We start from the raw sequence: 14,027 nt of genomic DNA on the forward strand, positions 1-14,027 counted from the left end.
AAGAAAAAGAATCACAGAGTGGAAAAGTCAGGAATCTTTGCTTCTTTGGTTCACTCAGTTGTATTACGTGTCATACAGTCTCAGGCCACCTTCAACACAATACCCAGGTAAGAGCTATGAGCAGAATCCACCTGGATGAGGTCCACAGGCTGTTCAGTGCTCCGATTTGCCTGAGGATTTACCATCTTTCACGTCCACTGGACTTGGACCACTTTCTTCACTACAGCCTTCTATTATAACTCCATTTAGTGCAATGAGAGAAACTTGGGGAAATATGGTGGACATCAAGAAACACAACTATCATTGGTAAAGCATGCAAAGAGACCTAAATTACTTGACATTTGCTTCCTGTCATTCTTCTACCTACACAGAAATGGAAGATAAGACTTTGACACTGAAGAGCAGAGCTGGAAGGTCTATACAGGAGAAAGGCGATTGGAAGACTACAGGGCACAGATGCACTGACATGCCATCATCCTTACTTTCAGGGCTAAAAGGGCAATGCCTGAAGCACCCAAAGATAGTTCATCTACCTGAGGATGCAAATGCCCTCTATTTCCATGTGTACTCTTATTTATAAGAGTCCTGATATGAAACATGCACTAGAAGGGGAAGTAAGTCAAAATGATTAGGACATTTTCAGCACAAATGCAATGTGTTTAAAATCATAAGAATCTAAAATACTTTGCAATCATACCTGGCTGGGTATCATCTGAGAGTGAGCATTGATTAAAGAAGAAATAAAGAAAGGACAGTAATTAGGATTACATGCCAATCACAGGATTTTAATCATAGCAAACACAAATCCCCAGGCTTCATTTGTTTTGTGGCAAGTTCTGATTGAAATCAGAAAATATTAAAGTTAGAAAAACTTATGAGCGCATTACCAACAGAACCAGATTTAATTTGACGATCTAATGAAGTAAAAACACAGAACCAGGTGCAAAGGATTTAATGAGAAATATTATCCAGTGATGATTTATATGAATTCCATGATGGCTATCCCTACACAGATCTAAATTCAGAGAGGAACTGAGATCCCTTCCTCAAAAGCTACGTGGTGACTGTGACAATGATGATGCACAGCCGGCCACTGCTCAGGATGAATTTATGGCAGTAAACTGTGGTCAGGAAACTTACTGCAAAGTGGGGACTCATCTGTCCCACTGGGGCAGTCAGGGTTGCCATCACATACTGCACTCAGATTCACACAGATGCTATAACTGGGGCATTGCCATTGCCAACTGGGACATTGAAAGGCCTGCGTAGGGCAGTCCTTCTCATCACTCATATCCCTGCAGTCATTGTCCCCATCACAGAGCCACTCTCTGTAGATGCAGTTTCCATTGTCACAGAGGAAATGAGATGAAGGGCAGGTTTTGGGGGCACAGCCATTGTGCTCATCAGAACCATGGAGGCAGTCTGGGTGGCCATCACACTCCCAGATCTTCGGAATGCAGATACCATCTGCTTGGCACTGAAATTCATCTTGGTGGCACATACCAGGAGGCCTGGTTGCTGAGAGAACAAAATGGGGAAAATGGGCTTGTGAATGCAATCCATAAACCCTTTTATATAATTTCTAGATTCAGAGGAAATGATTTTGGATCAATGGTAGGTTTATAATAATGACTATGACAAATGTAATATTAAAATCTAAAATGACACGAGTCTTCTCTGACATTGTGGCATGTAGAGATCTTTATGCGTCAGATTAGTGGATCTGACAACAAAGGATGTACAACTCTTGGATAGAAGATAAGTCCCTGGGTCAAAAGAAAATTCTGTTTCCTGTGTTTCTAATTATGGATTAAATAATAAAGAATCACCAGAGCATTTAAATAGAGCTTAAATAGCTACGGTGAATTGGAATTCATGGGTTTAATGTCATATATTTGGATGTTATCATTTTCCCTCAAGTGAATTATATCAGATGAAACCAGCACACATTAAGTAAACAAAAGATGACTGTAAATCCTCAATTCTTTGCAAACTTTCCACTATTCACCAAGCAATCCTTACAAGATAAGTAAGAATTGCTTGCCTATTTCACAGGAGTAAACCCAAACTCCCTCCTAGGAACTTTTTAAGGCAATAGCAAGTCAGGGGCAATGGCACTTTAACCTCAGATCACCACAGAAGAATTCCATGTTTTCAATGTGAGACAGGAAATTCAGTGATTAAGAATTTCTGGGTATTGTACACACCTATACAGTATGTAAGCATTTAACTTTTCTTTTTGATCCATAGATTTAAACACTTCTTTTCTGATTAGGGAGGAGAATTGATAGAAACCTACTATTTGTGGTCCAAAATACCATTATTCAAACAAATGACCACCTCACCTCATTTAATATAAAAAGTGGGGAATAACAAATCCTGTCCATTATAGGTCTACAGCTTGTGGAGATTATAGGTCCAACAGATTTATAGTCCATGAAGTCCTCCTTGAATCCTCTGAAAAAATTTCTTTTCTCTGAACCTTCATAGAATTTTATCTGTATTGTTTCTATAAGGCCCTTGTAACTATCTACCTTGCTTTGCTTCTTACTTTCGATAATTTCTCTTACCAGACTCTCAGGACAAAGACCATATGTAACATGTTAGCAGATACTAAACAAATGATTTGCTTGATTTCACCTCCCTATTGAGATTTAAAAGAAACCATTAAAATATCCTTTATAAATAGTAAACCTCAAAAATTTGAAACCCACTAATTTGGTATGCCCTAGGAAAAATTAATAGTGAGAACAAAAATATCTGAGAAATATTTAACCTACTCAAGAGACAATCTGAAAGTGCCAATTTACAACCCCTCGATTCACAAATTATAAGTCGCTGTTTGGTAATGTCAAGTCGATTTTATTATATGTTCAATACTGTGTTCCTTTGACAATGCTTTGTAATTCAGGCTGCCTTCTCTCGAGTTTGTCTAAGAGAAAATCTGTGGTAATATCAATACTGGTAAACATGAAATGACCCCTTCACCTGAAACATGCTAGGTATATGGTACTTACGACAATCTGTCTCATCAGAGTGGTCATTGCAGTCAAAAACACCATCACAGCGATATGTGTTGCTAATACAATTACCATTACTGACACATTTGAATTGAGAAGCAGTGCAGTTAATTACTGAAAATGAGAGAGAAAAGTATTAGAAATTAAGCCAAGGAGCAAACAACTAAACATTGACATTTTTCTAAACATCATGAATAAAAATAAAGCATTATTTACAATAGCCAAGATATGTAAGCAACCTAAGTGCCCATCAACAGATGAATGGATAAAAAAGATGTGGTATATATATACAATAGAGTACTACTCAGTCATAAAAAAGAATGAAATTTTGCCACTTGCAACAACATAGATGGACATGGAGGGTATTATGCTTAATGAAATAAGTCAGAGAAAGACAAATACTGTATAATATCACTTACATGTGGAATCTAAAAAATTAAACAAACTAGTGAAAGTAACCAAAAAGAAACAGACTCACAGATATAGAGAACAAACTAGTGGTTAACAATCGGCAGAAGGAAGGGGGCAGGGCAAGATAGGGATAAGCTACAGGAATATATTATACAACAAAGGAATATAGCCAATATTTTATAATTATAAATGGAGTTAACCTTTAAAAATTGTGAATCAGTACGTTATACACCTGAAACATATAATATTGTAAGTCAACTATACTTCAATGGATTGATTACTTGGTTAATTTAAAAATTTAAAAATAAAACAATGTACTTACTACAAGCACTCTCATCAGACCCATCAGCACAGTCGTTGATCCCATCACAGACAAAAGATAGGTCAATACATCGATGATTGGGGCAATGAAACTGACTAGGTGAGCATGTCTTTGTATGATCTAATGTCATCCAAAAACAAAACCAAGTAACAGTTTATTTCTTGTTCAGTGTGTACCAGAGCCAAACTGTAAAACGCTAAGGAAATATGTTAAGTTATCTCAGTTGTATGTGTGCTCAAAATTCCTTCAAGTCAGCCAGATTGCCAAAGTCAGCCCATCCAGAGCCCAGCTAGGACACTTTTTGGAAAGAGGAACAAACATATTACAGGGCAGAGTCAGAAACTGTGATTACACCTTGAAAAACAGACCACACTTAGAAAGTAAACATCATGGCCTTGGACTGGCTTACACCTCCTGAATGCTATGAAGTCCAAGGCTCTGCACCAAAGCTAAGCAATGGAGCCCAGCAAGGCAACATGTGGTCTGCATGACCACAATGCCTAGTAGCAACAGTGTAGAGACAGATCATGATAACTGGATTTAATCCAAAATCTAAGCAGAACGATCCTCAAAACCAGGGTCCTAGCTGGGTGAAGAGACACAGCCTTCGAGTCAGATGCACTGCCTCCCCCTACCCAAAAGGTGAAGTCATAGTAAATATAGCCTCACAGAATGTGAAAGCTGGAGGGGATCTTAAAGCTCATCTAGTCCTGAGAAAAAGCGAATTGCCTAATCATGCAAGCAAGACAGAATTTAGTCCAGGGAACTCTTGCTCCACCTTAAACTATGACTGCCGATATGAAAACAAAGGACAACCTAGAAGAAATCAGAACTCACAAGATGAAAAGCAGGTGGGTAAGATTAATGAAATTTAAATGTCCTGTGCCTCTTTATTCTGTTGCCTTTTCGCCTGTATAAATGAAAAGGAAAACCAATAGCCAAATGTCTGGATGTGTTTATATGATTTAGAAAGAAAAATTGTTTTAAATATCTGAATAGTTAGTCGAGGGATTTTATTTTCCAGTTTCTTGCTGGGTGTTAGACATCAGAGACAGTCCTTGTTTTGCTTGCATAGAAAATACTTAGGAAGACTTCCCATGTCTTTGCTCCTATAGCCTATTAATACAGGGATTGACAGATGAAGAGAAGTAGCTAAGATACAACAAAAATTATGTAAGCCTTCAAGGAAAGTGCACAAGGCCTACTGACTGTTCAAATCTATTCACTAGGCTGACCAACCAAGAGAAATCAGTTCAAAACTTACCACATGACTTTTCATCAGATCCATCCCCGCAATCATTATCTGTGTCACAGACCCAGCTCTTTGGGATACACAAGTTATTATCACAGGTGAAGAAGTCTGCACGACAGGAAGTGGGTGCTCGGGTGGGGCAGTTCTGCTCATCACTGCCATCCACACAGTCATTTTGTTTGTCACAGCGCCAGTATGAAGGAATGCACTGTCCTCCGTGGCCACACGCAAACGCTGAAGGTGCACAGGAAGTATCTACAACAGAAACGAATTGGTCATAAAGACATCTGTTTTTACAGCCTTTTAAATGAGATCTTACCTTGTAAAGGCCCACTTCTTCTCCTTTTTCAATGGGAGCGTTATACAAAATGTGCACGTTTATTCAGCAAATATCATATGCCAGGCGCTTTCCTAAGTGTTTACACATTTTTTTCTCTCTTAATCCTCACAAGAATACTGTCAGGTACATATAATTATCTGCATTTTATAGATGAGGAAATTGAGGCTTTGAGAGCTTAGGAATCTGCCCAAGACCAAAGCTCTAGTTGGTGTGACTCTAAGGCCCATCCTTTACTTCTAAGCTATGCTTCCTCTGATCACATGGGTCATTGGAAATTGATAAAACATTCATGTAAAATCTGCACTTTTAAAAACAAAAAGATATAGACAAAATACTACTTTAGAAATTTCAAAAATGTACAAATGAGCACTTTCATTTTCAAATGTCACTTTTCTTTCTATTAATGTTTCCTTGATAGAAATTTCTGAGATTTCAACTGTCCTCTATCGTTTTGTCTTCTGCAATAGCATTTATTATAAATTGGATTACCATCAAAAGAAGAATGTAAAGGTTAAAACCACCATTTCACCCATAATTCATTTTACACCAACAGGAGGAAAAAGGAATATAGCACATGAGATTTTCAAAAGCTATTATTGCAAGCACCTGTTCTGTGATATTATTCTCTCCAATACTAAAGATTAGATCCAGTTTGTTTTGTTGACTTTTTGAGGAGTATGCCAAGATGCAATGACTCTGCATTGATCCAAACAGCCAAGGTCAGAAAGAAATTTTTGTTGAAGATAGCCCAAATCAATGCTAGAAATCATCTGCAACATTATCTATGAATGATATTCATCGCCTAGCTTCCTAAAAGCCTTTGGAGTACATATTAACAATCCGAAAGGAATATTCTTTCCTATAGAGATAACCCAAGCCTTTTTTTTAAAGCCCCCTCTCTCTGTTCTATTCATCCTAGGAAGTATTGCTAGTGGATAGCTACTTACTAAATGTGCCACATTGAACCTCATCACTGTTATCATGACAGTCATCAATTCCATCACAGCGGTAGTGAATGGGCACACATCTGCCATTGTTACAGGGGAAGGAAAAGGCACCACACTGCTCCAACGGTGGCTCACGGGATGGGTCTTCCACACATGTCAAACGATCGGAAGTCAGACTCATTCCATAGGGGCAACCACACACCCGCTGGAAATTTGGCACGGGGAAGCAGAAGTGGCTGCAGTCACCGTTCGGATTGGTGGGCCGGTTACAGGCGTTAGACCCTGAAAAAGCAATGCCCCTAGATAAGTGAGTCAAGCACATTTCCTTTAGGTTGATCACAGGTTTGGTTGTCAGACCCAATATTAAAAACTCGATTCCTCTTGGAAATCAACGTGCCAAACAGCACATTCAATTTAAATACAGAAAACTGCTGAAACGTGTTTTTCTCAAACACAGTTTTAAAGATAGCCGAGTCGAACAGAAATTCTAAATCTTACACTTTAAAACTATCTGAGTGACAGGAAGATAAAAATATCAGGAGTTATATTAAATAATAAGTACTTAAAGAGAAAAGAAGCCACCATATTAAACACACCCCTATGAAAGAAGCTGGCAACATCACTCACCGGTCTGGATTCTGGTATCATACACCTTCACACGCATTACAATACCAACGCCACTGCGGAGAACCACCAGTTGTCCACCATCTGTTTTCCTGACTCGAACAATACCACGCAGTCTCCAGTCAGTAAAATACACGTAGTCTAAGAAGGAACACGGTGATTAGCATTCTCGCCACAGCTCACTTACAAATCACTTGGGAAGATGCAATATGTTTGTAATGCTTCTTCCAAATGTGGGAAGCTTCTTCCATAAATATCTGCAATATGTTTCTGGAATCATTTTCCATGGCTTGTTAGTCTCTAGAAATGACTCTTTAGAAGCCTATATATATATATATATATATTCTTTTTTTTCTTAAAGAAAACTTATTTATTGACTTTTGAGCTTCTGAAGCTAAGGACCTTGAATAAAGCAGAGTTGTAAGAATACTTCCTGACACAAATTTGTCCTGCACCAGTAGAGGTGAAAATTCTATGATTTGGAGAGAAAGGGAAGAGCTCTAGAGGAGTGTAATACAACCAGGGAATAAAAACAATAGGAGGGCTTCCCTGGAGGCGCAGTGGTTGAGAGTCCGCCTGCCAATGCAGGGAACACGGGTTCGTGCCCCGGTCTGGGAAGATCCCACATGCCGCAGAGCGGCTGGGCCCATGAGCCATGGCCGCTGAGCCTGTGTGTCCAGAGCCTGTGCTCTGCAACGGGAGAGGCCACAACAGTGAGAGGCCCGTGTACCGCAAAAAAAAAACAATAGGAGTTGCTGGTATGGATCTCTGAGAGAGACCCTACATCTTAGAAGCTTTCTTTTTTTTTTTTTTTGGCTGTGTTGGGTCTTTGTTGCTGTGTGCGGGCTTTCTCTAGCTGCGGCCAGCAGGGGCTCCTCTTCGTTGTGATGTGTGGGCTTCTCATTGCGGTGGCTTCTCTTGCTGTGGAGCACGGGCTCTACGTACCGGGCTTCAGTAGTTGTGGCACGTGGGCTTCAGTAGTTGTGGCCCTTGGGCTCAGTCGCTGTGGCTCACAGGCTCTAGAGCGCAGGCTCAGTAGTTGTGGCGCACGGGCTTAGTTGCTCCGCGGCATATGGGATCCTCCCAGACCACGGCTCGAACCCATGTCCCCTGCATTGGCAGGAGGATTCTTAGCCACTGCACCACGAGGGAAGTCCCAGGAGCCTATATTTTTTATAATACTAGCATTCAGGTTCAGGCAAGAATGTATGGAATATTGTGATGGTATTTAATAGAAATTAGGCTTAGATTGCCATGGGTAAAATTTTTTTTAAATCTCAGGATTCTTTTATAGAGCATTAGCTGATGCCTCAAAAGACTGAGTTCTTATCCCAGCTAAAGCAGTAACCTGCTGAGTGATCTTAGGCAAATACTTTACCGTGTGTGGGGGGGGTTCATTTTTCTACTAAAATTAAGGAAATAGACTAAATCATCTCTAAGCTCTCTTCCAGGTCAAACATTTTATTTCCCATGTTTTAATGGGAACATTTTTTTAAAAACTTTGACCCTCAAGTTTCATAACAAGCTGTTAAGAAGGAAAATACAGACCTAGTCCAAGAAGGAAATGTCAGTGTATGTTTAGGGATCAATAACAATTACCCACTGAAGTGTTCTTACACCTAAAGCACACTGAGTAATGCTCCATGAAGCTGAAAATAGAAGATAGAGGCAATACAAGATTCTACAACTCAAAAATTTGATCATGTTCATTTTACCTTAGATACTGAAACAGAGAAATAAACATATATATTTCAACAGAGTTTTCAAAGAAAAAACTGAATCAAAGTGGATCTTCTCTTTAACAATAACTTAACTAAAACTGCCAACTAACCAGAAAATGACTAAGATGTCACAAATTTTATCATTAAACCAGTTTTCCTTATCTATGGTCTAATCAATGACTAATCAGTCATCGGACTCACTAAATCTTATCTAGATGGACAGGCCATCTCAGGCCCATCACCCAGGAAGGCATCTTACTATATTTAAAAATATAACGTGTTCAATAAACCTGTCGGTCCTGTGTGGTGCGCAGTCAAGGAGACCTAGTCTTTCATTGAAAAGACACGTAATTTCCATGGCATTGTGGAATAAAAAAGCTTTCTATAAGAAATGCACAATGAAGGGCAATGTTGAAAAAACACATTATTATTATTAGTGATACCATTATTGTAATGTTGTGTTATTCTCATGGGTATGCACTCAAATTTTTTTCATACTGATGAAACCAAAAGGTACTGAAACTTTGTTCAATCCCAAAATATCCCAGCAAGGAGCAGAGAAAATTTAACATTCTTATAATGTTCCTATGTGACAACAAATAGGACGTGTCTGACATCATTAGTAGAAAGGGAAAGAATGCACAGGCTGGGGGGCTGTGTATTTATAACTGACTCATCAAAAATCTCACAAGACCATTTAAACAATATTTTTAAATACCATGCACTCCTCCACAGATAGACAGCAGGGTGGAATATACAATATATTTACTAGTTATTCATTCCACACTACAGGTATGTGACAAAGCCTTTGAATTATAGTCAGTGTCTAGTTTTTTTAAAGCACTATGCTAATTATTCAGAGTAGGAAGTTTCAACCAGAGAGACAACTAACATATGCATAGCGCCTTTGGTGGATCACAGAATGGCACCTCTCTAACTAGACTAGTTACGGTTTATCAAGCAGAACCAGGGTAGATTTGTTTCTCCTTGCCCTCTTGGCCTGGCACAAGCTATACAATCATTCACAGAAACCCTGTTTCCAAGACTAAACAAACCACCTGTTTCGTAGTAACAAGTTAGATTCTTATTCCCAGCAACTGAACCCAGGAGAACATGCTTACACTCACAAGAGGGGAGATGGGAGAAAGAAAACAGATACTCCGGTGTGATCACTGTTGCTGCAGTTTCCCAGAATTCCATACTCCCAGCAATCTTAAATTATTTGGAAAGGTTGATGAAAAAACTACATTTAGCTATACTTTTTTTTTTTTTTTTTTTTTTTTGCTGTACACAGGCCTCTCACTGTTGTGGCCTCTCCCATTGCGGAGCACAGGCTCCGGATGCACAGGCTCAGCGGCCGTGGCTCACGGGCCCAGCCGCTCCGCGGCATGTGGGATCTTCCTGGACCGGGGCACGAACCGATGTCCACTGCATCGGCAGGTGGACTCTCAACCACTGCGCCACCAGGGAAGCCCCATTTAGCTATTCTTCATAAGCCATATGCTAACACTTCTGTATAACAAAGATGACGTCAGCTATCCAGTTGATGAGTATGTGTAATAGTTCTCTCACAAGGGTTCTGACAAGGTTCTTGCAAACATCAGAGAACAAAGAAATGCTACAATATGGACATATATACACTACCAAATGTAAAATAGATAGCTAGTGGGAAGCAGCCACATAGCACAAGGAGATCAGCTCTGTGCTTTGTGACCACCTAGAGGGGTGGGATAGGGAGGATGGGTGGGAGACGCAAGAGGGAGGGGATATGGGGATATATGTATATGTATAGCTGATTCACTTTGTTATAAAGCAGAAACTAACACACCATTGTAAAGCAATTATACTCCAATAAAGTTGTTTAAAAAAATTAAAAATAAAAATAAAACTTAAAAAAAAAAGAAATGCTACAATAATTATTACGAACAGCCCTTGATGTTTTATTCATGGAAGTAAAGAAGCATTAATGTACTATTTCTTTGCATGATATTTACATAACAGAGTTAAACTGTATAATATGTTTAATCTATAAAGTGCTATAACCATATAAGTTGTCAATATTATTATCTAAAAATTTCTCAAACAAAAAATAAAAGTTAAATATTCAGTCAACTAATCAAATGTTTTATTTATACATAAAAGCACCATTTCAATTAAAAAACTGACAAGCTTTTCTGGAATTGTGAGATTGCCAAATGAGGATGAGTTTTATACAACTTGTACAGTATAAATAAGACACACTTCTTTTGCTTCAAAACGTACCTTCAAAGACGGCAAGTCCAAACGGATGTGTTATCTGCTGTATACTGGCCAGGACTTTTCTATCTAACCCATCAAAGGTACTGTGCTCAATTTTATCAAAAAAGGCATCTACCCAGTACAATCGTGAAGAGCTAAAATAATAAAATACTTGGTTATTGGTTATCCAGAAACTAGCAAAGCACACTTTATACTAAGGGCATTCAAAAACAGCACGTTCAGTTGACACATTTATTAAGCAAAGTTTAATAGTTTCATGCTCTCCAGAAAGACAAAACGACTTTTATGAAGTGATTTTCAATTGTCTTAGAAAACTTGAAATGTTGTTATCTTCAAGCTAGGAATTTTAGTTTTCTCCTTATTAAATCCACAAGTTAGGAAAATTATTCGTAGTAACAGATGTTTAAAAGGTTAAACATGTTTCTTCCTTTTTTCTCTCCTATAAACTGCTTTTGCATTTGATGTCTGTAAGCCTATTTACCCTGTTACCTTTTCCTATATTCCTTGACAGATTAATTTCTTAAAATTTAAATCTCATATTCCAAAAATCCTCCCACGGTGTATATAGGCAAATACACATTTGTTGACACAATTTCCTATCCTCAAGATGCCCCCTGTGGGCCTCCCTGGTGGCGCAGTGGTTGAGAGTCCGCCTGCCGATGCAGGGGATGCGGGTTCGTGCCCCGGTCTGGGAGGATCCCATATGCCGCGGAGCGGCTGGGCCCGTGAACCATGGCCGCTGAGCCTGCGCGTCCGGAGCCTGTGCTCCGCAACGGGAGAGGCCACAACAGTGAGAGGCCCGCGTACGGAAAAAAAAAAAAAAAAAAAAAAAAAAAAAGATGCCCCCTGTAAAAACTGCACATAACCTGTACCTCATCAAATCCCTGTTCTACTTCTAGTGGGGTTTGGGTCTTGCCCTATTCTGCTTCCTCTAGCAATTTCCTCAGAATATTCATTACTACATATGTTTTCATCCCAGCAGAAGCTGGCCAACTATGTATATGTCTTCCATAGTAAGTGGGAACTCAGCAATTTGGGATGATTCCTACTTACCTCCAATCAATGGCCAACCCGTTGGGCCACCCAAGAGTAGTGTTTACTATAGGCAAAAGGTTAGATCCATCACTCCATGCTCTCAGAATTTTAGCGGGACGGTACCAATCAGTAAAGAATATATACCTAGAAAAGGAGGTAATAAATCAAAGATGTTAACATTGGGACAAACTACATGACTTAGAGAGATTTAGCACAAACATAGATTCTCCAGAGACTTGCTGCAAATTAATCTCATTTTCTGTATGCTGTTGGGTTTACATAGAAAAATATATCGAAAATACAAATGGTATTAAAATGGGCATCCAAAGCAGAGAACCACTGTGCTAGACTTCAGGACCTAAAACTATTGTCACCAAGTAGATTCTTTAAAAAGACACAGTTCAGGTTACATTTTAAATACTTCATGTTCTTGAAATACAATAAACTATGAGCAAGAAAATTGATTTTAATCTCTCACTTTCTTTCTGGAATAAACATCCAGGATCCACTAGATCACTCTTTAGTCATCTTCCACAAGGAATTAAATTTGCAGGAAAGCATTTCAACCCTGATGAAAAATGCATCCAAATAAACGTAACTCTTAAACGATCTTACCCAAGAGGTCTTTTTTTATCCCGACGAGTGGCAAAAAGATAAGTGTAGGGAAAAAACCTTTTCTCTATCATATGAGCCTTAAAAACTAAAATTAGTCTTTCCAAAAGGTAACTTTCTGAAACGTGACTTCATATTGTATTAAATTAAGGACAGGGACTTCCCTGGTGGCACAGTGGTTAAGAATCCGCCTGCCGGGCTTCCCTGGTGGCGCAGTGGTTGAGAGTCCGCCTGCCGATGCAGGGGACACAGGTTCGTGCCCCGGTCCGGGAAGATCCCACATGCCGCGGAGCGGCTAGGCCCGTGAGCCATGGCCGCTGAGCCTGCGCGTCCGGAGCCTGTGCTCCGCAACGGGAGAAGCCACAACAGTGAGAGGCCCGCATACCGAAAAAAAAAAAAATAAAAGAATCCGCCTGCCAATGCAGGGGACACGGGTTTGAGCCTTGGTCCGGGAAGATCCCACATGCCGCGGAGCAACTAAGCCTGTGTGCCACAACTACTGAGTCTGTGCTCTATAGCCCGTGAGCCACAACTACTGAGCCTGCATGGCACAACTACTGAAGCCCGCGCGCCTACAGCCCGTGATCTGCAACAAGACAAGCAACCGCAATGAGAAGCCCGCGCACTGCAACGAAGAGCAGCCCCCGCTTGCCACAACTAGAGAAAGCCCACGCACAGCAACAAAGACCCAACACAGCCAAAAATAAAAATAAATACATTTATAAAAAAAAATATGATGGATACATCAGGAAAGGAATTTAACCCCTTTTCAAAACCCAAAGCCAAAGATTTAGCTTAAGATAAATTCACTAGAAAATCAACTGTTTAACTCTCTATTGGGCAATAAAATTTCTTATCAATAACATCATCAGTTTTAAAATATGTTAGCCACACAGGCTTTGCAGTCAGACAGGTCTGGAATTTGAATACTAACTATTGCTTAATAGCTGTGGGTCCTTGAGCAAGTTACTTTATCTCTCTGAACCTCAGATTCTTTTTTTTTTTTTAATAAATTTATTTATTTATTTTTGGCTGTGTTGGGTCTTTGTTGCTGTGCGAGGGCCTTCTCTAGTCGTGGCAAGCTGGGGCCACTCTTCATCGCGGTGCGCGGGCCTCTCACTGTCGCGGCCTCTCGTTGCGGAGCACGGTTCCAGACACGCAGGCTCAGTAGTTGTGGCTCACGGGCCCAGTTGCTCCGCGGCATGTGGGATCCTCCCAGACCAGGGCTCGAACCCGTGTCCCCTGCATTAGCAGGCGGATTCTCAACCACTGTGCCACCAGGGAAGCCCATGCGCCACCAGGGAAGCCCCCCAGATTCTTTATCTCCAAAACAGGTCTTGTATATACCTCACTCACAAACCAGCTTTTGGATTAGATGAGATTATGTACTGTGTAAAGTGTTTGCTATGTACCCTCAATCAGGCTTTAGTGAATTACCAGTCATCTTTTTTTTTTTTAACTACTCTATTAAAACACAACTGCCT

The 14,027-nt window shown here is 39.9% G+C and overlaps 1 protein-coding gene across 1 annotated transcript in view; it reads right to left on the bottom strand.

Moving 5' to 3' along the window:
• The window catches only part of LRP2 (LDL receptor related protein 2), a gene marked incomplete at its 5' end in the record, with an annotated part of 199,062 nt that overhangs the window by 95,759 nt on the left and 89,276 nt on the right, over window positions 1-14,027 (bottom strand). Inside the window, 8 exons of the mRNA XM_082630147.1 lie at window positions 1,141-1,518; window positions 3,018-3,134; window positions 3,754-3,873; window positions 5,018-5,260; window positions 6,293-6,574; window positions 6,920-7,057; window positions 10,900-11,030; window positions 11,950-12,075. Coding sequence (XP_082486273.1) covers window positions 1,141-1,518; window positions 3,018-3,134; window positions 3,754-3,873; window positions 5,018-5,260; window positions 6,293-6,574; window positions 6,920-7,057; window positions 10,900-11,030; window positions 11,950-12,075 — 1,535 coding nt within the window. The remainder of the gene's footprint in view (window positions 1-1,140; window positions 1,519-3,017; window positions 3,135-3,753; window positions 3,874-5,017; window positions 5,261-6,292; window positions 6,575-6,919; window positions 7,058-10,899; window positions 11,031-11,949; window positions 12,076-14,027) is intronic.

This window comes from Mesoplodon mirus (genome assembly GCF_964341445.2).
Source record: "Mesoplodon mirus genome assembly, chromosome: 8".
NCBI lineage: Eukaryota > Metazoa > Chordata > Mammalia > Artiodactyla > Ziphiidae > Mesoplodon > Mesoplodon mirus.